General features: G+C 48.8%; 1 protein-coding gene across 6 annotated transcripts in view; it reads right to left on the reverse strand.

The window, feature by feature from the left end:
• The window catches only part of POF1B (POF1B actin binding protein), a 102,901-nt gene that overhangs the window by 43,984 nt on the left and 33,540 nt on the right, over positions 1–25,377 (reverse strand). For all 6 annotated transcript variants that reach the window (XM_073642156.1, XM_073642152.1, XM_073642155.1 and 3 more), the window contains 7 exons: positions 25,264–25,368; positions 25,049–25,105; positions 17,738–17,874; positions 17,625–17,649; positions 17,281–17,355; positions 17,083–17,175; positions 16,711–16,824 (listed from right to left, as the gene is read on the reverse strand). In XM_073642156.1, the coding sequence (XP_073498257.1) occupies positions 16,711–16,824; positions 17,083–17,175; positions 17,281–17,355; positions 17,625–17,649; positions 17,738–17,874; positions 25,049–25,105; positions 25,264–25,368 (606 nt within the window). The remainder of the gene's footprint in view (positions 1–16,710; positions 16,825–17,082; positions 17,176–17,280; positions 17,356–17,624; positions 17,650–17,737; positions 17,875–25,048; positions 25,106–25,263; positions 25,369–25,377) is intronic.

Genomic DNA, 25,377 nt, shown 5'->3' on the forward strand with positions numbered 1-25,377 from the left:
CACCTCCAGGGGCTTCTCTGTCCTCATCTACATCTATAGACATTAATATGGAGGAAAGTATGTGCCCCCCACATCCACCTCCGGGGGCTTCTCTGTCCTCATCTACATCCATAGACATTAATATGGAGGAAAGTATGTGCCCCCCACATCCACCTCCGGGGGCTTCTCTATCCTCATCTACATCCATAGACATTAATATGGAGAAAGTATGTGCCCCCCACATCCACCTCCGGGGGCTTCTCTGTCCTCATCTACGTCCATAGACATTAATATGGAGAAAGTATGTTCCCCCCACATCCACCTCCGGGGGCTTCTCTGTCCTCATCTACATCCATAGACATTAATATGGAGAAAGTATGTGCCCCTCACATCCACCTCCACGGGCTTCTCTGTCCTCATCTACGTCCATAGACATTAATATGGAGAAAGTATGTTCCCCCCACATCCACCTCCGGGGGCTTCTCTGTCCTCATCTACATCCATAGACATTAATATGGAGAAAGTATGTGCCCCCCACATCCACCTCCGGGGGCTTCTCTGTCCTCATCTACATCCATAGACAGTAATATGGAGAAAGTATGTGCCCCCCACATCCAACTCCGGGGGCTTCTCTGTCCTCATCTACGTCCATAGACATTAATATGGAGAAAGTATGTGCCCCCCACATCCAACTCCGGGGGCTTCTCTGTCCTCATCTACATCCATAGACATTAATATGGAGAAAGTATGTGCCCCACACATCCACCTCCAGGGGCTTCTCTGTCCTCATCTACATCCATAGACAGTAATATGGAGGAAAGTATGTGCCCCCCACATCCACCTCCAGGGGCTTCTCTGTCCTCATCTACATCAATAAACATTAATATGGAGGAAAGTATGTGCCCCCCACATCGACCTCGGGGGCTTCTCTGTCCTCATCTACATCCATAGACATTAATATGGAGAAAAGTATGTGCCCCCCACATCCACCTCCAGGGGCTTCTCTGTCCTCATCTACATCCATAGACATTAATATGGAGAAAGTATGTGCCCCACACATCCACCTCCAGGGGCTTCTCTGTCCTCATCTACATCAATAAACATTAATATGGAGGAAAGTATGTGCCCCCCACATCCACCTCGGGGGCTTCTCTGTCCTCATCTACATCCATAGACATTAATATGGAGAAAAGTATGTGCCCCCCACACTCACCTCCGGGGGCTTCTCTGTCCTCATCTACATCCATAGACATTAATATGGAGAAAGTATGTGCCCCCCACATCCACCTCCGGGGGCTTCTCTGTCCTCATCTACGTCCATAGACATTAATATGGAGAAAGTATGTGCCCCCCACATCCACCTCCGGGGGCTTCTCTGTCCTCATCTACGTCCATAGACATTAATATGAAGAAAGTATGTGCCCCCCACATCCACCTCCGGGGCTTCTCTGTCCTCATCTACATCCATAGACATTAACATGGGGAAAGTATGTGCCCCCCACATCCAACTCCGGGGGCTTCTCTGTCCTCATCTACATCCATAGACATTAATATGGAGGAAAGTATGTGCCCCCCACATCCACCTCCGGGGGCTTCTCTGTCCTCATCTACATCCATAGACATTAATATTTAGAAAAGTATGTGCCCCCCACATCCACCTCCAGGGGCTTCTCTGTCCTCATCTACATCCATAGACATTAATATGGAGAAAGTATGTGCCCCCCACATCCACCTCGGGGGCTTCTCTGTCCTCATCTACATCCATAGACATTAATATGGAGAAAGTATGTGCCCCCCACATCCACCTCCGGGGGCTTCTCTGTCCTCCAACTACATCCATAGACATTAATATGGAGGAAAGTATGTGCCCCCCACATCCACCTCCAGGGGCTTCTCTGTCCTCCATCTACATCCATAGACATTAATATTTAGAAAAGTATGTGCCCCCCACATCCACCTCCAGGGGCTTCTCTGTCCTCATCTACATCCATAGACATTAATATGGAGAAAGTATGTGCCCCCCACATCCACCTCCGGGGGCTTCTCTGTCCTCATCTACATCCATAGACATTAATATGGAGAAAGTATGTGCCCCCCACATCCACCTCCGGGGGCTTCTCTGTCCTCATCTATATCCATAGACATTAATACAGAGAAAAGGATGTGCCCCCCACATCCACCTCCAGGGGCTTCTCTGCCCTCATCTATATCCATAGACATTATATATGGAGAAAAGTATGTGCCCCCCACATCCACCTCCAGGAGGCTTCTCTGTCCTCATCTACATCCATAGACATTAATACAGAGAAAAGTATGTGCCCCCCACATCCACCTCCGGGGGCTTCTCTGTCCTCCAACTACATCCATAGACATTAATATGGAGGAAAGTATGTGCCCCCCACATCCACCTCCAGGGGCTTCTCTGTCCTCCATCTACATCCATAGACATTAATACAGAGAAAAGTATGTGCCCCCCACATCCACCTCCAGGGGCTTCTCTGTCCTCATCTACATCCATAGACATTAATATGGAGAAATTATGTGCCCCCCACATCCACCTCCGGGGGCTTCTCTGTCCTCATCTACATCCATAGACATTAATATGGAGAAAGTATGTGCCCCCCACATCCACCTCCGGGGGCTTCTCTGTCCTCCAACTACATCCATAGACATTAATATGGAGGAAAGTATGTGCCCCCCACATCCACCTCCAGGGGCTTCTCTGTCCTCCATCTACATCCATAGACATTAATACAGAGAAAAGTATGTGCCCCCCACATCCACCTCCGGGGGCTTCTCTGCCCTCATCTATATCCATAGACATTAATACAGAGAAAAGGATGTGCCCCCCACATCCACCTCCGGGGGCTTCTCTGCCCTCATCTATATCCATAGACATTATATATGGAGAAAAGTATGTGCCCCCCACATCCACCTCCAGGAGGCTTCTCTGTCCTCATCTACATCCATAGACATTAATATGGAGGAAAGTATGTGCCCCCCACATCCACCTCCGGGGCTTCTCTGCCCTCATCTATATCCATAGACATTATATATGGAGAAAAGTATGTGCCCCCTACATCCACCTCCAGGAGGCTTCTCTGTCCTCATCTACATCCATAGACATTAATATGGAGGAAAGTATGTGCCCCCCACATCCACCTCCGGGGGCTTCTCTGTCCTCATCTACATCCATAGACATTAATATAGAGTAAAGTATGTGCCCCCCACATCCACCTCCAGGGGCTTCTCTGTCCTCATCTACATCCATAGACATTAATATGGAGAAAGTATGTGCCCCCCACATCCACCTCCGGGGGCTTCTCTGTCCTCATCTACGTCCATAGACATTAATATGGAGAAAGTATGTGCCCCCCACATCCACCTCCGGGGGCTTCTCTGTCCTCATCTACATCCATAGACATTAATATGGAGGAAAGTATGTGCCCCCCACATCCACCTCCGGGGGCTTCTCTGTCCTCATCTACATCCATAGACATTAATATAGAGTAAAGTATGTGCCCCCCACATCCACCTCCAGGGGCTTCTCTGTCCTCATCTACATCCATAGACATTAATATGGAGAAAAGTATGTGCCCCCCACATCCAACTCCGGGGGCTTCTCTGTCCTCATCTACATCCATAGACATTAATATGGAGGAAAGTATGTGCCCCCCACATCCACCTCCAGGGGCTTCTCTGTCCTCATCTACATCCATAGACATTAATATGGAGAAAAGTATGTGCCCCCCACATCCACCTCCAGGGGCTTCTCTGTCCTCATCTACATCCATAGACATTAATATGGAGAAAAGTATGTGCCCACCACATCCACCTCCGGGGGCTTCTCTGTCCTCCAGCTACATCCATAGACATTAATATGGAGGAAAGTATGTGCCCCCCACATTCACCTCCGGGGGCTTCTCTGTCCTCATCTACATCCATAGACATTAATATGGAGAAAAGTATGTGCCCCCCACATCCACCTCCAAGGGCTTCTCTGTCCTCATCTACATCCATAGACATTATATATGGAGAAAAGTATGTGCCCCCCACATCCACCTCCGGGGGCTTCTCTGTCCTCATCTACATCCATAGACATTAATATGGAGAAAGTATGTGCCCCCCACATCCACCTCCAGGGGCTTCTCTGTCCTCATCTACATCCATAGACAGTAATATGGAGGAAAGTATGTGCCCCCCACATCCACCTCCAGGGGCTTCTCTGTCCTCATCTACATCCATAGACATTAATATGGAGAAAAGTATGTGCCCCCCACATCCACCTCCAGGGGCTTCTCTGTCCTCATCTACATCCATAGACATTAATATGGAGAAAAGTATGTGCCCCCCACATCCACCTCCGGGGGCTTCTCTGTCCTCATCTACATCCATAGACATTAATATAGAGGAAAGTATGTGCCCCCCACATCCACCTCCGGGGGCTTCTCTGTCCTCATCTACATCTATAGATATTAATATGGAGAAAAGTATGTGCCCCCCATATCCACCTCCTGGGGCTTCTCTGTCCTCATCTACATCTATAGACATTAATATGGAGGAAAGTATGTGCCCCCCACATCCACCTCCAGGGGCTTCTCTGTCCTCATCTACATCTATAGATATTAATATGGAGAAAAGTATGTGCCCCCCATATCCACCTCCTGGGGCTTCTCTGTCCTCATCTACATCTATAGACATTAATATAGAGGAAAGTATGTGCCCCCCACATCCACCTCCGGGGGCTTCTCTGTCCTCATCTACATCCATAGACATTAATATGGAGAAAAGTATGTGCCCCCCACATCCACCTCCGGGGGCTTCTCTGTCCTCATCTACATCCATAGACATTAATATGGAGGAAAGTATGTGCCCCCCACATCCACCTCCAGGGGCTTCTCTGTCCTCATCTACATCCATAGACATTAATATGGAGGAAAGTATGTGCCCCCCACATCCACCTCCGGGGGCTTCTCTGTCCTCATCTACATCTATAGACATTAATATGGAGGAAAGTATGTGCCCCCAACATCCACCTCCGGGGGCTTCTCTGTCCTCACCTACATCCATAGACATTAATATGGAGAAAAGTATGTGCCCCCCACATCCACCTCCGGGGGCTTCTCTGTCCTCATCTTCATCCATAGACATTAATATGGAGAAAAGTATGTGCCCCCCACATCCACCTCCGGGGCTTCTCTGTCCTTATCTACATCCATAGCCATTAATATGGAGAATAGTATGTGCCCCCCACATCCACCTCCGGGGGCTTCTCTGTCCTCATCTACATCCATAGACATTAATATGGAGAAAGTATGTGCCCCCCCACATCCACCTCCGGGGGCTTCTCTGTCCTCATCTACATCCATAGACATTAATATGGAGAAAGTATGTGCCCCCCACATCCACCTCCGGGGGCTTCTCTGTCCTCATCTACATCCATAGACATTAATATGGAGAAAGTATGTGCCCCCCACATCCAACTCCGGGGGCTTCTCTGTCCTCATCTACATCCATAGACATTAATATGGAGAAAGTATGTGCCCCCCACATCCACCTCCAGGGGCTTCTCTGTCCTCATCTACATCCATAGACATTAATATGGAGAAAGTATGTGCCCCCCACATCCACCTCCAGGGGCTTCTCTGTCCTCATCTACATCCATAGACATTAATATGGAGAAAGTATGTGCCCCCCACATCCACCTCCGGGGGCTTCTCTGTCCTCATCTACATCCATAGACATTAATATGGAGAAAGTATGTGCCCCCACATCCACCTCCGGGGGCTTCTCTGTCCTCCAACTACATCCATAGACATTATATATGGAGAAAAGTATGTGCACCCCACATTCACCTCCGGGGGCTTCTCTGTCCTCATCTACATCCATAGACATTATATATGGAGAAAAGTATGTGCCCCCCACATCCACCTCCAGGAGGCTTCTCTGCCCTCATCTACATCTATAGAGATTAATATGGAGAAAGTATGTGACCCCCACATCCAACCCCAGGGGCTTCTCTGTCCTCATCTACATCCATAGACAGTAATATGGAGGAAAGTATGTGCCCCCACATCCACCTCCGGGGGCTTCTCTGTCCTCATCTACATCCATAGACATTAATATGGAGAAAGTATGTGCCCCCCACATCCACCTCCAGGGGCTTCTCTGTCCTCATCTACATCCATAGACATTAATATGGAGAAAAGTATGTGCCCCCCACATCCACCTCCAGGGGCTTCTCTGTCCTCATCTACATCCATAGACATTAATATGGAGAAAAGTATGTGCCCCCCACATCCACCTCCAGGGGCTTCTCTGTCCTCATCTACATCCATAGACATTAATATGGAGAAAAGTATGTGCCCCCTACATCCACCTCCAGGGGCTTCTCTGTCCTCATCTACATCCATAGACATTAATATGGAGGAAAGTATGTGCCCCCCACATCCACCTCCAGGGGGCTTCTCTGTCCTCATCTACATCCATAGACATTAATATGGAGGAAAGTATGTGCCCCCCACATCCACCTCCAGGGGCTTCTCTGTCCTCATCTACATCCATAGACATTAATATGGAGAAAAGTATGTGCCCCCCACATCCACCTCCGGGGGCTTCTCTGTCCTCATCTACATCAATAAACATTAATATGGAGGAAAGTATGTGCCCCCCACATCCACCTCGGGGGCTTCTCTGTCCTCATCTACATCCATAGACATTAATATGGAGAAAAGTAGGTGCCCCCCACATTCACCTCCGGGGGCTTCTCCGTCCTCAACTACATCCATAGACATTAATATGGAGGAAAGTATGTGCCCCCCACATCCACCTCCAGGGGCTTCTCTGTCCTCATCTACATCCATAGACATTAATATGGAGGAAAGTATGTGCCCCCCACATCCACCTCCAGGGGCTTCTCTGTCCTCATCTACATCCATAGACATTAATATGGGGAAAGTATGTGCCCCCCACATCCACCTCCGGGGGCTTCTCTGTCCTCATCTACGTCCATAGACATTAATATGGAGAAAGTATGTGCCCCCCACATCCACCTCCGGGGGCTTCTCTGTCCTCATCTACATCCATAGACATTAATATGGGGAAAGTATGTGCCCCCCACATCCACCTCTGGGGGCTTCTCTGTCCTCATCTACGTCCATAGACATTAATATGGAGAAAAGTATGTGCCCCCCACATCCACCTCCAGGGACTTCTCTGTCCTCATCTACATCCATAGACATTAATATGGAGGAAAGTATGTGCCCCCCACATCCACCTCCAGGGGCTTCTCTGTCCTCATCTACATCCATAGACATTAATATGGAGAAAGTATGTGCCCCCCACATCCACCTCCAGGGGCTTCTCTGTCCTCATCTACATCCATAGACATTAATATGGGGAAAGTATGTGCCCCCCACATTCACCTCCGGGGGCTTCTCTGTCCTCATCTACATCCATAGACAGTAATATGGAGAAAGTATGTGCCCCCCACATCCAACTCCGGGGGCTTCTCTGTCCTCATTTACATCCATAGACATTAATATGGAGGAAAGTATGTGCCCCCCACATCCACCTCCTGGGGCTTCTCTGTCCTCATCTACATCTATAGACATTAATATGGAGAAAGTATGTGCCCCCCACATCCACCTCCGGGGGCTTCTCTGTCCTCCAACTACATCCATAGACATTAATATGGAGGAAAGTATGTGCCCCCCACATTCACCTCCGGGGGCTTCTCTGTCCTCATCTACATCCATAGACATTAATATGGAGAAAAGTATGTGCCCCCCACATCCACCTCCGGGGGCTTCTCTGTCCTCATCTACATCCATAGACATTATATATGGAGAAAAGTATGTGCCCCCCACATCCACCTCCAGGGGCTTCTCTGTCCTCATCTACATCCATAGACAGTAATATGGAGGAAAGTATGTGCCCCCCACATCCACCTCCAGGGGCTTCTCTGTCCTCATCTACATCCATAGACATTAATATGGAGGAAAGTATGTGCCCCCCACATCCACCTCCGGGGGCTTCTCTGTCCTCATCTACATCTATAGACATTAATATGGAGGAAAGTATGTGCCCCCAACATCCACCTCCGGGGGCTTCTCTGTCCTCACCTACATCCATAGACATTAATATGGAGAAAAGTATGTGCCCCCCACATCCACCTCCGGGGGCTTCTCTGTCCTCATCTTCATCCATAGACATTAATATGGAGAAAAGTATGTGCCCCCCACATCCACCTCCGGGGCTTCTCTGTCCTTATCTACATCCATAGCCATTAATATGGAGAATAGTATGTGCCCCCCACATCCACCTCCGGGGGCTTCTCTGTCCTCATCTACATCCATAGACATTAATATGGAGAAAGTATGTGCCCCCCCACATCCACCTCCGGGGGCTTCTCTGTCCTCATCTACATCCATAGACATTAATATGGAGAAAGTATGTGCCCCCCACATCCACCTCCGGGGGCTTCTCTGTCCTCATCTACATCCATAGACATTAATATGGAGAAAGTATGTGCCCCCCACATCCAACTCCGGGGGCTTCTCTGTCCTCATCTACATCCATAGACATTAATATGGAGAAAGTATGTGCCCCCCACATCCACCTCCAGGGGCTTCTCTGTCCTCATCTACATCCATAGACATTAATATGGAGAAAGTATGTGCCCCCCACATCCACCTCCAGGGGCTTCTCTGTCCTCATCTACATCCATAGACATTAATATGGAGAAAGTATGTGCCCCCCACATCCACCTCCGGGGGCTTCTCTGTCCTCATCTACATCCATAGACATTAATATGGAGAAAGTATGTGCCCCCACATCCACCTCCGGGGGCTTCTCTGTCCTCCAACTACATCCATAGACATTATATATGGAGAAAAGTATGTGCACCCCACATTCACCTCCGGGGGCTTCTCTGTCCTCATCTACATCCATAGACATTATATATGGAGAAAAGTATGTGCCCCCCACATCCACCTCCAGGAGGCTTCTCTGCCCTCATCTACATCTATAGAGATTAATATGGAGAAAGTATGTGACCCCCACATCCAACCCCAGGGGCTTCTCTGTCCTCATCTACATCCATAGACAGTAATATGGAGGAAAGTATGTGCCCCCACATCCACCTCCGGGGGCTTCTCTGTCCTCATCTACATCCATAGACATTAATATGGAGAAAGTATGTGCCCCCCACATCCACCTCCAGGGGCTTCTCTGTCCTCATCTACATCCATAGACATTAATATGGAGAAAAGTATGTGCCCCCCACATCCACCTCCAGGGGCTTCTCTGTCCTCATCTACATCCATAGACATTAATATGGAGAAAAGTATGTGCCCCCCACATCCACCTCCAGGGGCTTCTCTGTCCTCATCTACATCCATAGACATTAATATGGAGAAAAGTATGTGCCCCCTACATCCACCTCCAGGGGCTTCTCTGTCCTCATCTACATCCATAGACATTAATATGGAGGAAAGTATGTGCCCCCCACATCCACCTCCAGGGGGCTTCTCTGTCCTCATCTACATCCATAGACATTAATATGGAGGAAAGTATGTGCCCCCCACATCCACCTCCAGGGGCTTCTCTGTCCTCATCTACATCCATAGACATTAATATGGAGAAAAGTATGTGCCCCCCACATCCACCTCCGGGGGCTTCTCTGTCCTCATCTACATCAATAAACATTAATATGGAGGAAAGTATGTGCCCCCCACATCCACCTCGGGGGCTTCTCTGTCCTCATCTACATCCATAGACATTAATATGGAGAAAAGTAGGTGCCCCCCACATTCACCTCCGGGGGCTTCTCCGTCCTCAACTACATCCATAGACATTAATATGGAGGAAAGTATGTGCCCCCCACATCCACCTCCAGGGGCTTCTCTGTCCTCATCTACATCCATAGACATTAATATGGAGGAAAGTATGTGCCCCCCACATCCACCTCCAGGGGCTTCTCTGTCCTCATCTACATCCATAGACATTAATATGGGGAAAGTATGTGCCCCCCACATCCACCTCCGGGGGCTTCTCTGTCCTCATCTACGTCCATAGACATTAATATGGAGAAAGTATGTGCCCCCCACATCCACCTCCGGGGGCTTCTCTGTCCTCATCTACATCCATAGACATTAATATGGGGAAAGTATGTGCCCCCCACATCCACCTCCGGGGGCTTCTCTGTCCTCATCTACGTCCATAGACATTAATATGGAGAAAAGTATGTGCCCCCCACATCCACCTCCAGGGACTTCTCTGTCCTCATCTACATCCATAGACATTAATATGGAGGAAAGTATGTGCCCCCCACATCCACCTCCAGGGGCTTCTCTGTCCTCATCTACATCCATAGACATTAATATGGAGAAAGTATGTGCCCCCCACATCCACCTCCAGGGGCTTCCTTGTCCTCATCTACATCCATAGACATTAATATGGGGAAAGTATGTGCCCCCCACATTCACCTCCGGGGGCTTCTCTGTCCTCATCTACATCCATAGACAGTAATATGGAGAAAGTATGTGCCCCCCACATCCAACTCCGGGGGCTTCTCTGTCCTCATTTACATCCATAGACATTAATATGGAGGAAAGTATGTGCCCCCCACATCCACCTCCTGGGGCTTCTCTGTCCTCATCTACATCTATAGACATTAATATGGAGAAAGTATGTGCCCCCCACATCCACCTCCGGGGGCTTCTCTGTCCTCCAACTACATCCATAGACATTAATATGGAGGAAAGTATGTGCCCCCCACATTCACCTCCGGGGGCTTCTCTGTCCTCATCTACATCCATAGACATTAATATGGAGAAAAGTATGTGCCCCCCACATCCACCTCCGGGGGCTTCTCTGTCCTCATCTACATCCATAGACATTATATATGGAGAAAAGTATGTGCCCCCCACATCCACCTCCAGGGGCTTCTCTGTCCTCATCTACATCCATAGACAGTAATATGGAGGAAAGTATGTGCCCCCCACATCCACCTCCAGGGGCTTCTCTGTCCTCATCTACATCCATAGACATTAATATGGAGAAAAGTATGTGCCCCCCACATCCACCTCCAGGGGCTTCTCTGTCCTCATCTACATCCATAGACATTAATATGGAGAAAAGTATGTGCCCCCCACATCCACCTCCGGGGGCTTCTCTGTCCTCATCTACATCCATAGACATTAATACAGAGGAAAGTATGTGCCCCCCACATCCATCTCCAGGGGCTTCTCTGTCCTCATCTACATCCATAGACATTAATATGGAGGAAAGTATGTGCCCCCCACATCCACCTCCAGGGGCTTCTCTGTCCTCATCTACATCCATAGACATTAATATGGAGGAAAGTATGTGCCCCCCACATCCACCTCCAGGGGCTTCTCTGTCCTCATCTACATCTATAGACATTAATATGGAGAAAAGTATGTGCCCCCCACATCCACCTCCTGGGGCTTCTCTGTCCTCATCTACATCTATAGACATTAATATAGAGGAAAGTATGTGCCCCCCACATCCACCTCCGGGGGCTTCTCTGTCATCTACATCCATAGACATTAATATGGAGGAAAGTATGTGCCCCCCACATCCACCTCCGGGGGCTTCTCTGTCCTCATCTACATCTATAGACATTAATATGGAGAAAAGTATGTGCCCCCCACATCCACCTCCGGGGGCTTCTCTGTCCTCATCTACATCCATAGACATTAATATGGAGAAAGTATGTGCCCCCCCACATCCACCTCCGGGGGCTTCTCTGTCCTCATCTACATCCATAGACATTAATATGGAGAAAGTATGTGCCCCCCCACATCCACCTCCGGGGGCTTCTCTGTCCTCATCTACATCCATAGACATTAATATGGAGAAAGTATGTGCCCCCCACATCCACCTCCAGGGGCTTCTCTGTCCTCATCTACATCCATAGACATTAATATGGGGAAAGTATGTGCCCCCCACATCCACCTCCAGGGGCATCTCTGTCCTCATCTACATCCATAGACATTAATATGGAGAAAGTATGTGCCCCCCACATCCACCTCCAGGGGCTTCTCTGTCCTAATCTACATCCATAGACATTAATATGGAGAAAGTATGTGCCCCCCATATCCACCTCCGGGGGCTTCTCTGTCCTCATCTACATCCATAGACATTAATATGGAGAAAGTATGTGCCCTCCACATCCACCTCCGGGGGCTTCTCTGTCCTCCAACTACATCCATAGACATTATATATGGAGAAAAGTATGTGCACCCCACATTCACCTCCGGGGGCTTCTCTGTCCTCATCTACATCCATAGACATTATATATGGAGAAAAGTATGTGCCCCCCACATCCACCTCCAGGAGGCTTCTCTGCCCTCATCTACATCTATAGAGATTAATATGGAGAAAGTATGTGCCCCCCACATCCAACTCCAGGGGCTTCTCTGTCCTCATCTACATCTATAGACATTAATATGGAGAAAGTATGTGCCCCCCACATCCACCTCCAGGGGCTTCTCTGTCCTCATCTACATCCATAGACAGTAATATGGAGCAAAGTATGTGCCCCCCACATCCACCTCCAGGGGCTTCTCTGTCCTCATCTACATCCATAGACATTAATATGGAGAAAAGTATGTGCCCCCCACATCCACCTCCAGGGGCTTCTCTGTCCTCATCTACATCCATAGACATTAATATGGAGAAAAGTATGTACCCCCCACATCCACCTCCGGGGGCTTCTCTGCCCTCATCTACATCTATAGACATTAATATGGAGAAAGTATGTGCCCCCCACATCCACCTCCGGGGGCTTCTCTGTCCTCCAACTACATCCATAGACATTAATATGGAGGAAAGTATGTGCCCCCCACATCCACCTCCGGGGGCTTCTCTGTCCTCATCTACATCCATAGACATTAATATGGAGGAAAGTATGTGCCCCCCACATCCACCTCCAGGGGCTTCTCTGTCCTCATCTACATCCATAGACATTAATATGGAGGAAAGTATGTGCCCCCCACATCCACCTCCAGGGGCTTCTCTGTCCTCATCTACATCTATAGACATTAATATGGAGAAAAGTATGTGCCCCCCACATCCACCTCCTGGGGCTTCTCTGTCCTCATCTACATCTATAGACATTAATATAGAGGAAAGTATGTGCTCCCCACATCCACCTCCGGGGGCTTCTCTGTCATCTACATCCATAGACATTAATATGGAGGAAAGTATGTGCCCCCCACATCCACCTCCGGGGGCTTCTCTGTCCTCATCTACATCCATAGACATTAATATGGAGAAAGTATGTGCCCCCCCACATCCACCTCCGGGGGCTTCTCTGTCCTCATCTACATCCATAGACATTAATATGGAGAAAGTATGTGCCCCCCACATCCACCTCCAGGGGCTTCTCTGTCCTCATCTACATCCATAGACATTAATATTTAGAAAAGTATGTGCCCCCCACATCCACCTCCAGGGGCTTCTCTGTCCTCATCTACATCCATAGACATTAATATGGAGAAAGTATGTGCCCCCCATATCCACCTCCGGGGGCTTCTCTGTCCTCATCTACATCCATAGACATTAATATGGAGAAAGTATGTGCCCCCCACATCCACCTCCAGGGGCTTCTCTGTCCTCATCTACATCCATAGACATTAATATTTAGAAAAGTATGTGCCCCCCACATCCAACTCCAGGGGCTTCTCTGTCCTCATCTACATCCATAGACAGTAATATGGAGGAAAGTATGTGCCCCCACATCCACCTCCGGGGGCTTCTCTGTCCTCATCTACATCCATAGACATTAATATGGAGAAAGTATGTGCCCCCAACATCCACCTCCAGGGGCTTCTCTGTCCTCATCTACATCCATAGACATTAATATGGAGAAAAGTATGTGCCCCCCACATCCACCTCCAGGGGCTTCTCTGTCCTCATCTACATCCATAGACATTAATATGGAGAAAAGTATGTGCCCCCTACATCCACCTCCAGGGGCTTCTCTGTCCTCATCTACATCCATAGACATTAATATGGAGGAAAGTATGTGCCCCCCACATCCACCTCCAGGGGGCTTCTCTGTCCTCATCTACATCCATAGACATTAATATGGAGGAAAGTATGTGCCCCCCACATCCACCTCCAGGGGCTTCTCTGTCCTCATCTACATCCATAGACATTAATATGGAGAAAGTATGTGCCCCCCACATCCACCTCCGAGGGCTTCTCTGTCCTCATCTACATCAATAAACATTAATATGGAGGAAAGTATGTGCCCCCCACATCCACCTCGGGGGCTTCTCTGTCCTCATCTACATCCATAGACATTAATATGGAGAAAAGTATGTGCCCCCCACATTCACCTCCGGGGGCTTCTCCGTCCTCAACTACATCCATAGACATTAATATGGAGGAAAGTATGTGCCCCCCCACATCCACCTCCAGGGGCTTCTCTGTCCTCATCTACATCCATAGACATTAATATGGGGAAAGTATGTGCCCCCCACATCCACCTCCGGGGGCTTCTCTGTCCTCATCTACGTCCATAGACATTAATATGGAGAAAGTATGTGCCCCCCACATCCACCTCCGGGGGCTTCTCTGTCCTCATCTACGTCCACAGACATTAATATGGAGAAAAGTATGTGCCCCCCACATCCACCTCCAGGGACTTCTCTGTCCTCATCTACATCCATAGACATTAATATGGAGGAAAGTATGTGCCCCCCACATCCACCTCCGGGGGCTTCTCTGTCCTCATCTATGTCCATAGACATTAATATGGAGAAATTATGTGCCCCCCACATCCACCTCCGGGGGCTTCTCTGTCCTCATCTACATCCATAGACAGTAATATGGAGAAAGTATGTGCCCCCCACATCCAACTCCGGGGGCTTCTCTGTCCTCATCTACGTCCATAGACATTAATATGGAGAAAGTATGTGCCCCCCACATCCAACTCCGGGGGCTTCTCTGTCCTCATTTACATCCATAGACATTAATATGGAGGAAAGTATGTGCCCCCCACATCCACCTCCGGGGGCTTCTCTGTCCTCATCTACATCCATAGACATTAATATGGAGGAAAGTATGTGCCCCCCACATCCACCTCCGGGGGCTTCTCTGTCCTCATCTACGTCCATAGACATTAATATGGAGAAATTATGTGCCCCCCACATCCACCTCCGGGGGCTTCTCTGTCCTCATCCAAATCCATAGACATTAATATGGGGAAAGTATGTGCCCCCCACATTCACCTCCGGGGGCTTCTCTGTCCTCATCTACATCCATAGACAGTAATATGGAGAAAGTATGTACCCCCCACATCCAACTCCGGGGGCTTCTCTGTCCTCATCTACGTCCATAGACATTAATATGGAGAAAAGTATGTGCCCCCCACATCCACCTCCAGGGGCTTCTCTGTCCTCATCTACATCCATAGACATTAATATGGAGAAAAGTATGTGCCCCCCACATCCACCTCCGGGGGCTTCTCTGTCCTCATCTACATCCATAGACATTAATATGGAGAAAAGTATGTGCCCCCCACATCCACCTCCAGGGGCTTCTCTGTCCTCATCTACATCCATAAACATTAATATGGAGAAAGTATGTGCCCCCCACATCCATCTCCAGGGGCTTCTCTGTCCTCATCTACATCCATAGACATTAATATGGAGAAAAGTATGTGCCCCCCACATCCACCTCCAGGGGCTTCTCTGTCCTCATCTACGTCCATAGACATTAATATGGAGGAAAGTATGTGCCCCCCACATCCATCTCCAGGGGCTTCTCTGTCCTCATCTACATCCATAGACATTAATATATAGAAAAGTATGTGCCCCCCACATCCATCTCCAGGGGCTTCTCTGTCCTCATCTACATCCATAAACATTAATATGGAGAAAGTATGTGCCCCCCACATCCACCTCCGGGGGCTTCTCTGTCCTCATCTACATCCATAGACATTAATATGGAGGAAAGTATGTGCCCCCCACATCCACCTCCAGGGGCTTCTCTGTCCTCATCTACATCCATAGACATTAATATGGAGAAAGTATGTGCCCCCCACATCCACCTCCGGGGGCTTCTCTGTCCTCTCTACATCCATAGACATTAATATGGAGAAAAGTATGTGCCCCCCACATCCACCTCCGGGGGCTTCTCTGTCCTCATCTACATCCATAGACATTAATATGGAGAAAGTATGTGCCCCCCACATCCACCTCCAGGGGCTTCTCTGTCCTCATCTACATCCATAGACATTAATATGGAGAAAGTATGTGCCCCCCACATCCACCTCCGGGGGCTTCTCTGTCCTCTCTACATCCATAGACATTAATATGGAGAAAAGTATGTGCCCCCCACATCCACCTCCGGGGGCTTCTCTGTCCTCATCTACATCCATAGACATTAATATGGAGAAAGTATGTGCCCCCCACATCCACCTCCGGGGGCTTCTCTGTCCTCATCTATATCCATAGACATTAATATGGAGGAAAGTATGTGCCCCCCACATCCACCTCCGGGGGCTTCTCTGTCCTCATCTACATCCATAGACATTAATATGGAGGAAAGTATGTGCCCCCCACATCCACCTCCGGGGGCTTCTCTGTCCTCATCTACATCCATAGACATTAATATGGAGGAAAGTATGTGCCCTTCCCGGGCCGGACCTTATACCCCAGCAGGGTGCATGCCACCGCCTCCATATTTCTGTACCTGCTGCTGACGATTCTTTTCCCGTAAAGAAGCCAAAATGGTCTCGTATTCCTTGATCTGCTCGTCCTTAAAAGTCAAGTCCCTCTCCAAACTTTTCTTATCGATTTCTAATTTCTGCAGAAGAAAGAGATTGAAATAAATCACTTCATTCATTTCCTCTAAATAGTGAGGGTTAAAAAGGGGCGTGGCCAAGTAGTAGTAACAGGGGACACCTAGACAAGGGGGTGTGGTCGAGCTGCATTAACAGTGGGTCACCTACACTGGGGGCGTGGCAAGCGGTAGTAACCAGTCACCTACACTGGGGGCGTGGCTGAGCAGTAGTAACACATGGTATTAACCCTTCAGCTTCCCAATAATTCCAGTGATTCTTACATTTAAATCATTCTGTAAATGCCCCAGGTCATCCCGCAGACTGCTGAAAGTGGATAAGACCAGTCTCATTGACTTATCTGAAGTTTGTCGCATCTGGGGGGAGATTAAAAAAAATCAGTATATAGTACCCACATAAGGAGATGTGATAATACACAGCCCCCATATAAGAGGCAGTGATCAATGCCGGCCTCGTCTGACCTGGAGGAGGTAGCGGATTTGCTGCTTCGTGAGTTCTGAGACTCCTTTAGGGATCAGCGATTCAATATCTTCTGACTTTAAAAGAAAGAAAAGCGTCATAACAACAGTATCTATAGTGACGATCATACACTGTAACAAGCCCTCAGCTGTGAGATGTACTCATCCAGGATAGCGTTTTAGTTACTGAATATAAATGAGTATGTTTCAATTCACCGACAGCGAGCAAATGAGATGTATTAAAGAAATGGACCCTAAAGACTGATAGAAGCCGATCTGTCCCGTTACGTTGTATCAGGCAGTGTTACATTTGTAGCAGAGATGTCGGGAGCAGCTCAGGGACTTACCTGATATTCCGAGTCTGACGGTTTTCTGAGAAAAGAAGGAAAACAGTCAAATTAGAAAATCTCCAGTAACAACGTCTCCAGATCGACTTGAAATAACGCGCGTCGGAGGTCACCTGGCACCAATCTTCTCCACGTGCGTCATCAGACAGCTGTACAGATCATTGTTCTTCCTGCTCAACTCGGCCAAGAGCTCGCCAAAATAACGGGCGTCCAGCTGCTCCGGGCCCGAATTGCTGCTGCTGCTGCGGCGCTGAAACCACATAAGGAGACAGGAGGAGGAATGGCCTCAGTGCTACAGACTGGGCTGGACCAGAACCAGAAATAATCACATAGGAGAAATCATCCTCTTCCAAAAACCTCACTGTCGGCTGTGTTTGTAATATGATTAAATACTTTAATTTTTAAAGGTTCCTCAATCACCAGATATGAGCATTGGCCCCGGCAGTGTCATTACCAGGGCTGCGTGTGGAGGGGGCTGGCTGACTGGCTCATTATAATAGTTCAGCCAGTACTCGTCTCAGCCTGTGCAATAGCCGTGACAGAGAAGGGGGTCTTACCTAGTTAAGTCATTGAGACAGTTAGCCAGCCCCCTTCACACACTACTTTGATCATCAGCCCGGAAACACTAATAGCGTGAAAATAAAACTATATCAGTAAGGTCTTTATAATCACATTATGAACACATCTAGCAGTGAGCTTTGTACGTGGACAAGGCGGCTATTTCAAGATGTGGTCTTGCATTTAAATAGAAAAAAAAACACTACTCCCTTCTTCGAAAATCAGCGCCTCTCTTGTCTACAGGATGTTTGCGGTATTGCATCTCAGCCCCACTGACTACAATGTAGTCGAGCTGCAGAAGTCACACACAACCTGTAGAGACGTAGCAAAGTGTTAGGAGGAAAGCAGCCCCTTTAAGACCTCCGCCCCCCAACTAGCAACTCTCCTGCCTCGCTTCCTTTGTGTCAGTCTTCACTGAAGCTCTCATTTTATTCATGGCGGCAGCACCGATCACATCATTCACAGGCTCAGGATACAGAATTACTTATGGCATTAAGCTCCTGCCTGACACACAACAATACGAGGCAGAGACTCCACGAGCTCCTGAACTGCTCTGTCCATGTGTCAGTCTACACTGACTAGTTCTGGTTCTGTTCATGAAGCAGGAAGCTCAAATAAAAAAAAAAATAAAAATAAAAAAAACAGAATAGGAAGATGCTCCTGTATGTAATTATAAGCGGACAAAGAAACAGTCAGCCTCATCCCTGCATGAAACAGCTGATAATAGATTTTTTTTCTTCATATACGCAACTAATGGAGGTAGGATGAATATAGGGCTCAAGATCCCTTTAAGATTACCCCCGAGTGCAGCTTCCAGTCCTGGTATAATAAAGGGTGACAAATAGATGTTTCCATAAAGAAATAAATTGTAACAAAATCCAATGAAAGCGGGAAAACAGATGGAAAGTTTGGTGCCAGAAACCATATCACACGCGTTTGGCGGTACATTGACTTCTCGGCGGCCGCACCTTCCTTCTGGTTGTGACTTGTTCATACCGAAGAAAACGACTTCATGGGAACTTAAATGGTTGATGAAGATTTCAGCCGAAAGATCTTGGGGCTCCTCGAATGAGGGGTCCCCACCTGACTCCATACTTAGTACATCTCTACAGAGACTAATCCAAAAGTATCCATATGTATCAATGGAATAAAGGATCCAGGTCTGATCTGCAAATAAAGCTACTGCAACTTTCTGATAGACTTTACAGTCATGGTTGGTACCCTTGAAATTGTTCCATAAAATGAAGTATTTCTCCCAGAAAATGACTGCAATTACAGATGTTTTGTTATACACAGGTTTATTTCCTTTGTGTGTATTGGAACAACACAAAAAAAAAAACAGAAGAAAAGGCAAATTGAACAGAATTTCACACAAAACCCCAAGAATGGTCTGGACAAAATTGTTGGCACCTTTTCAAAATTGTGGGTAAACAACTTTGTTTCAAGCATGTGATTCTCGTTCACACTCACCTGTGGCAAGTGACAGGTGTGGGCAATATGAAAATCACACCTGAAACCAGATAAAAAGTGAGAAGTTGCCTCAATCATTGCATTGTGTGTCTGTGTGTGCCACAGTATGCACGGAGAATAGAAAGAGGAGAAGAGAACTGTCTGAGGACTTGAGAACCAAAATTGGTGAACAATATCAACAATCTCAAGGTTACAAGTCCATCTCCAGAGATCTTGATGCTCTTTTGTCCACGGTGCGCAATGTAATCAAGAAGTTTACAACCCACGGCACTGTAGCTAATCTCCCTGGATGTGGATGGAAGAGAAAAACTGATGAAAAGTTGCAACGCAGGAGAGTCTGGATAGTGAATAAGCAGCTCCAATCAAGTTCCAAAAGAAATACATGCAGTCCTGCAGGCTCAGGGTGCATCAATGTCAGTGCGAACTATCCGAAATGAAAAGCTACGGCAGGAGACCCAGGAGGACCCCACTGCTGACACAGAGACATAAAAAAGCTAGACTGCAGTTTGCCAAAATGTACGTGAGTAAGCCAAAATCCTTCCGGGAAAGTGTCTTTTGAACAGATGAGACCAAGATAGAGCTTTTTGGTAAAGCACTTCATTCTACTGTTTACTGGAAACGAAATGAGAACTTGAAGTACATAGAAAATAACACAGTACCTACAGTCAAATATGGTGGAGATTCACAGATGTTTTGGAGTTGTTTTGCTGCCTCTGGCACTGGGTGCCTCGACTGTGTGCAAGGCATCATGAAATCTGAAGATTACCAAAGGATTTTGGGTGGCAATGTAGTGCCCAGTGTCAGAAAGCTGGGATTAAATCCTAGGTCATGGGTCTCCCAGCAGGACAATGACCCCAAACATACTTCAAGAAGCCCCCAGAAATGGATGGAAACAAAGCGCTGGAGAGATCTAAAGTGGCAGCAATGAGTCCGTATCTAAATCCCATTGATCACCTGCGGAGAGATCTTACAATTGCTGTTGGGAGAAGACGCCTTCAGATATGAGAGACCTGGAGCAGATTGTAAGAAGAGTCCAAGATCCCAGCTGAGGAGTAAGAAGCTGATGGTTATAGGAAGCGATTGATTGCAGTTATTTATCCCAAAGGACGTGCAACCAAATATTAAGTTGAGGGGGACAACAATATTGTCCGGCCCATTTTTGGGGTTGTGTGTGAAATTATGTCCAATTTGCCTTATTTTCTTTTTTTTGTGTTGTCCCAATACACACAAAGGAAATAAACCTGTGTATAACAAAACATGTGGAATTGTAATAATTTTCTGGGAGAAATACTTCATTTTCTGGAACAATTTCAAGGCGCCAACACTTTCAGCCATGACTGTATGAAGCAATCAGTCAACATTTTCAAGATCTCTTCTTGTTGTCAACGATTGTTATTGTTGTTTTAATACAGTTGCTTAAAACCCGTTTTGTCCCAATACTTCCTGAGATTTAGGCTGTGTGCCCACGATGCGTTTTTCAAGCGCTTTTGCTGCGGAGTTTGCACAGCGTAAACGCTTGCAAAACGCTTGGTAATCCGTGCCCCATGGTCCCCAATGTCCATCCGCATGTTCTGAGCCCATGCTGCAGAATTTTCCGCAGCGTATTTTATGTGCAGAAAAATCCACAGCATGTCCATTATTTGTGCGTTTACGCATGCGGAATTGCCTACTCAATGCATTTGGCAATTCCGCATGTCCAAAACGCTTCAAAAACGCGTGTTAAATTAAGCACGCATTATTCCGGGCATTGTGGGCACATAACCTTAGGATTTTGCTACAATGTATCATTGGAGACAATCAACTACACTGGACACAACAGCACAACAAGGGCTTAGGCTCTGTTCACATATCGAGCAGTTTTCCTTTTTGGATCATAGAATATTCCAGGACAGGATCTATTGATTTCAAAGGGAACAGAAACCATTTTTTAAGTCAGAACAAAAAATGCAGTCTGCACAATGTTTTTGTGTGGCCAAAAATAAAACACAGATAGCATTGAAGTCTATGGGAAATGGATCACAAAGGATGGTCACCCAGTGTATCATCCGTTAACACATCTGTTTTTAGCATTGCCCCTGCCAGAACATTACAGAGATGACAGAGACACATCTAGTAAAAATGGATCTGATACAAATGGAACAAAAGCGGATGCAAACCAGAAACCAAAAGTGTCCGTTGTTGAAATGATCTTTTTTTTTTTTTTTTTTTTTTTTTAAAAAAGACGAATCCATTCAAAAACAGAAACTTTGGTTTCCACTTTTCATCGTTTTGCTCCATTTGTAAAGAATAGCTTTTTCTTAACACTGGATCCATTACAAATTGAGGACAACCAGACATGTGAGCAGAGTTTTGTCTGCACTGATACATTGTAACAGTTTGAGCAGCTGTGTGAGCAGGATTAGATCAGGGAGGGATTGCTAGCCCCTAATGGAAATAACATTCCCAGTCACTGACATTAAGCAGAGATCTTGAAAATGGAAGTGGAATGCAAAGTGTATCAATAGTTCCAGAACTTTCCTTGATACAATGAAACTTTATTTATAGAAGAACGTGAGCGCTGTGGACAAGGCGCGGCGCAGCAGCCGTGGGGCTCTACATCACGGTTATCTCTGTGTTGCACTGTGGACAAGGCGCGGTGCAGCAGCCGTGGGGCTCTACATCACAGTTATCGCTGTGTTGCACTGTGGACGAGGTGCGGTGCAGCAGCCGTGGGGCTCTACATCACGGTTATCGCTGTGTTGCACTGTGGACAAGGTGCGGTGCAGCAGCCGTGGGGCTCTACGTCACGGTTATCTCTGTGTTGCACTGTGGACGAGGCGCCGTGCAGCAGCCGTGTTGCTCTACATCACGTTTATCGCTGTGTTGCACTGTGGACGAGGCGCGGTGCAGCAGCCGTGGGGCTCTACATCACAGTTATCGCTGTGTTGCACTGTGGACGAGGCGCCGTGCAGCAGCCGTGTTGCTCTACATCACGTTTATCGCTGTGTTGCACTGTGGACGAGGCGCGGTGCAGCAGCCGTGGGGCTCTACATCACAGTTATCGCTGTGTTGCACTGTGGACGAGGTGCCGTGCAGCAGCCGTGTTGCTCTACATCACGTTTATCGCTGTGTTGCACTGTGGACGAGGTGCGGTGCAGCAGCCGTGGGGCTCTACATCACAGTTATCGCTGTGTTGCACTGTGGACGAGGCGCTGTGCAGCAGCCGTGGGGCTCTACATCACAGTTATCGCTGTGTTGCACTGTGGACGAGGCGCGGTGCAGCAGCCGTGGGGCTCTACATCACTGTTATCGCTGTGTTGCACTGTGGACGAGGCGCGGTGCAGCAGCCGTGTTGCTCTACATCACGTTTATCGCTGTGTTGCACTGTGGACGAGGCGCCGTGCAGCAGCCGTGGGGCTCTACATCACGGTTATCGCTGTGTTGCACTGTGGACGAGGCGCCGTGCAGCAGCCGTGGGGCTCTACGTCACGGTTATCTCTGTGTTGCACTGTGGACAAGGCGTGGTGCAGCAGCTGTGTTGCTCTACATCACTGTTATCGCTGTGTTGCACTGTGGACAAGGCGCGGTGCAGCAGCTGTGTTGCTCTACATCACGGTTATCGCTGTGTTGTACTGTGGATGAGGCGCGGTGCAGCAGCTGTGGGGCTCTACATCACGGTTATCGCTGTGTTGCACTGTGGACAAGGCGCGGTGCAGCAGCCGTGGGGCTCTACATCACGTTTATCGCTGTGTTGCACTGTGGACGAGGTGCGGTGCAGCAGCCGTGGGGCTCTACATCACAGTTATCGCTGTGTTGCACTGTGGACGAGGTGCGGTGCAGCAGCCGTGGGGCTCTACATCACTGTTATCGCTGTGTTGCACTGTGGACAAGGTGCGGTGCAGCAGCCGTGGGGCTCTACGTCACGGTTATCTCTGTGTTGCACTGTGGACGAGGCGCCGTGCAGCAGCCGTGGGGCTCTACATCACGGTTATCGCTGTGTTGCACTGTGGACGAGGCGCCGTGCAGCAGCCGTGGGGCTCTACGTCACGGTTATCTCTGTGTTGCACTGTGGACGAGGCGCCGTGCAGCAGCCGTGTTGCTCTACATCACGTTTATCGCTGTGTTGCACTGTGGACGAGGCGCGGTGCAGCAGCCGTGGGGCTCTACATCACAGTTATCGCTGTGTTGCACTGTGGACGAGGCGCGGTGCAGCAGCCGTGGGGCTCTACATCACGGTTATCGCTGTGTTGCACTGTGGACAAGGTGCGGTGCAGCAGCCGTGGGGCTCTACGTCATGGTTATCGCTGTGTTGCACTGTGGACGAGGCGCCGTGCAGCAGCCGTGGGGCTCTACGTCACAGTTATCGCTGTGTTGCACTGTGGACGAGGCGCCGTGCAGCAGCCGTGGGGCTCTGCGTCACGGTTATCGCTGTGTTGCACTGTGGACGAGGCGCCGTGCAGCAGCCGTGGGGCTCTACGTCACGGTTATCGCTGTGTTGCACTGTGGACGAGGCGCGATGCAGCAGCCGTGGGGCTCTACGTCACGGTTATCGCTGTGTTGCACTGTGGACGAGGCGCCGTGCAGCAGCCGTGGGGCTCTACGTCACGGTTATCGCTGTGTTGCACTGTGGACGAGGCGCCGTGCAGCAGCCGTGGGGCTCTACGTCACGGTTATCTCTGTGTTGCACTGTGGACGAGGCGCCGTGCAGCAGCCGTGTTGCTCTACATCACGTTTATCGCTGTGTTGCACTGTGGACGAGGCGCGGTGCAGCAGCCGTGGGGCTCTACATCACAGTTATCGCTGTGTTGCACTGTGGACGAGGCGCGGTGCAGCAGCCGTGGGGCTCTACGTCACGGTTATCGCTGTGTTGCACTGTGGACGAGGCGCCGTGCAGCAGCCGTGGGGCTCTACGTCACGGTTATCGCTGTGTTGCACTGTGGACGAGGCGCCGTGCAGCAGCCGTGGGGCTCTACGTCACGGTTATCGCTGTGTTGCACTAAACTGGATTTTTTCTTTACTAGTCAGAATAATCCTTGTAAGACACAAACAGATCATTGTCTGGGAATAAAAGCAGGAGGATACAATATCTGCTCTGCTGCAGATCACAGGACTCGCTGAATGCACAATCACTAGGACAAACCCACAGAGCTGGGACTGTGCCGCTACCAGGAGGAGGTAAAGAGGAGCAGCCGCAGCGAGACCTGGCGAGCGCACAGAACACATTCCTCATAGGATTTATCACTGAGGCCCCATCATTACCTCACTGCCCGGACACAACTGCCAAGTCTAGAAACTGCAGAGCCAGGAGCAACGCTCTGCAGGGCGCACTATTGTCATGCCCCCCAGGTGTCCGGCACTTTCACCTTTGCAATGAGGGGGATCTCTGTAATATAGACTCACGATTTTCCGTGTTGTACCTGTTCGATGCTCTGCACTGACGACACCTTCTGAACATTCTGCTCAGATACCACCTCCTGTATGGAGAGAAACCACCACAGCTGAAGAGGATGAACACTACCACTCCCAGCATGTCATTTAAAGGGCCAGAGTCATTACCACGATTGCTCATATTGGTACAATTTGCTCTGTGACTAGCAAAATCTCCTACACGAACATAGGGGGCGCCACTCACCTCTGAAGACTGGACGGACACCTTCCTCTGGGTCTGGTTGCTCTCAATCACTTGGTCATTAACCGAAGAGACGCTCGTCCCTCTGATTATCTGCGTCTGTCGCTCCTGGGAAGG

This window comes from Phyllobates terribilis, unplaced genomic scaffold (assembly GCF_046119375.1).
Source record: "Phyllobates terribilis strain yellow unplaced genomic scaffold, ASM4611937v1 Scaffold_7__3_contigs__length_470593459, whole genome shotgun sequence".
Taxonomy (NCBI): Eukaryota; Metazoa; Chordata; class Amphibia; order Anura; family Dendrobatidae; genus Phyllobates; species Phyllobates terribilis.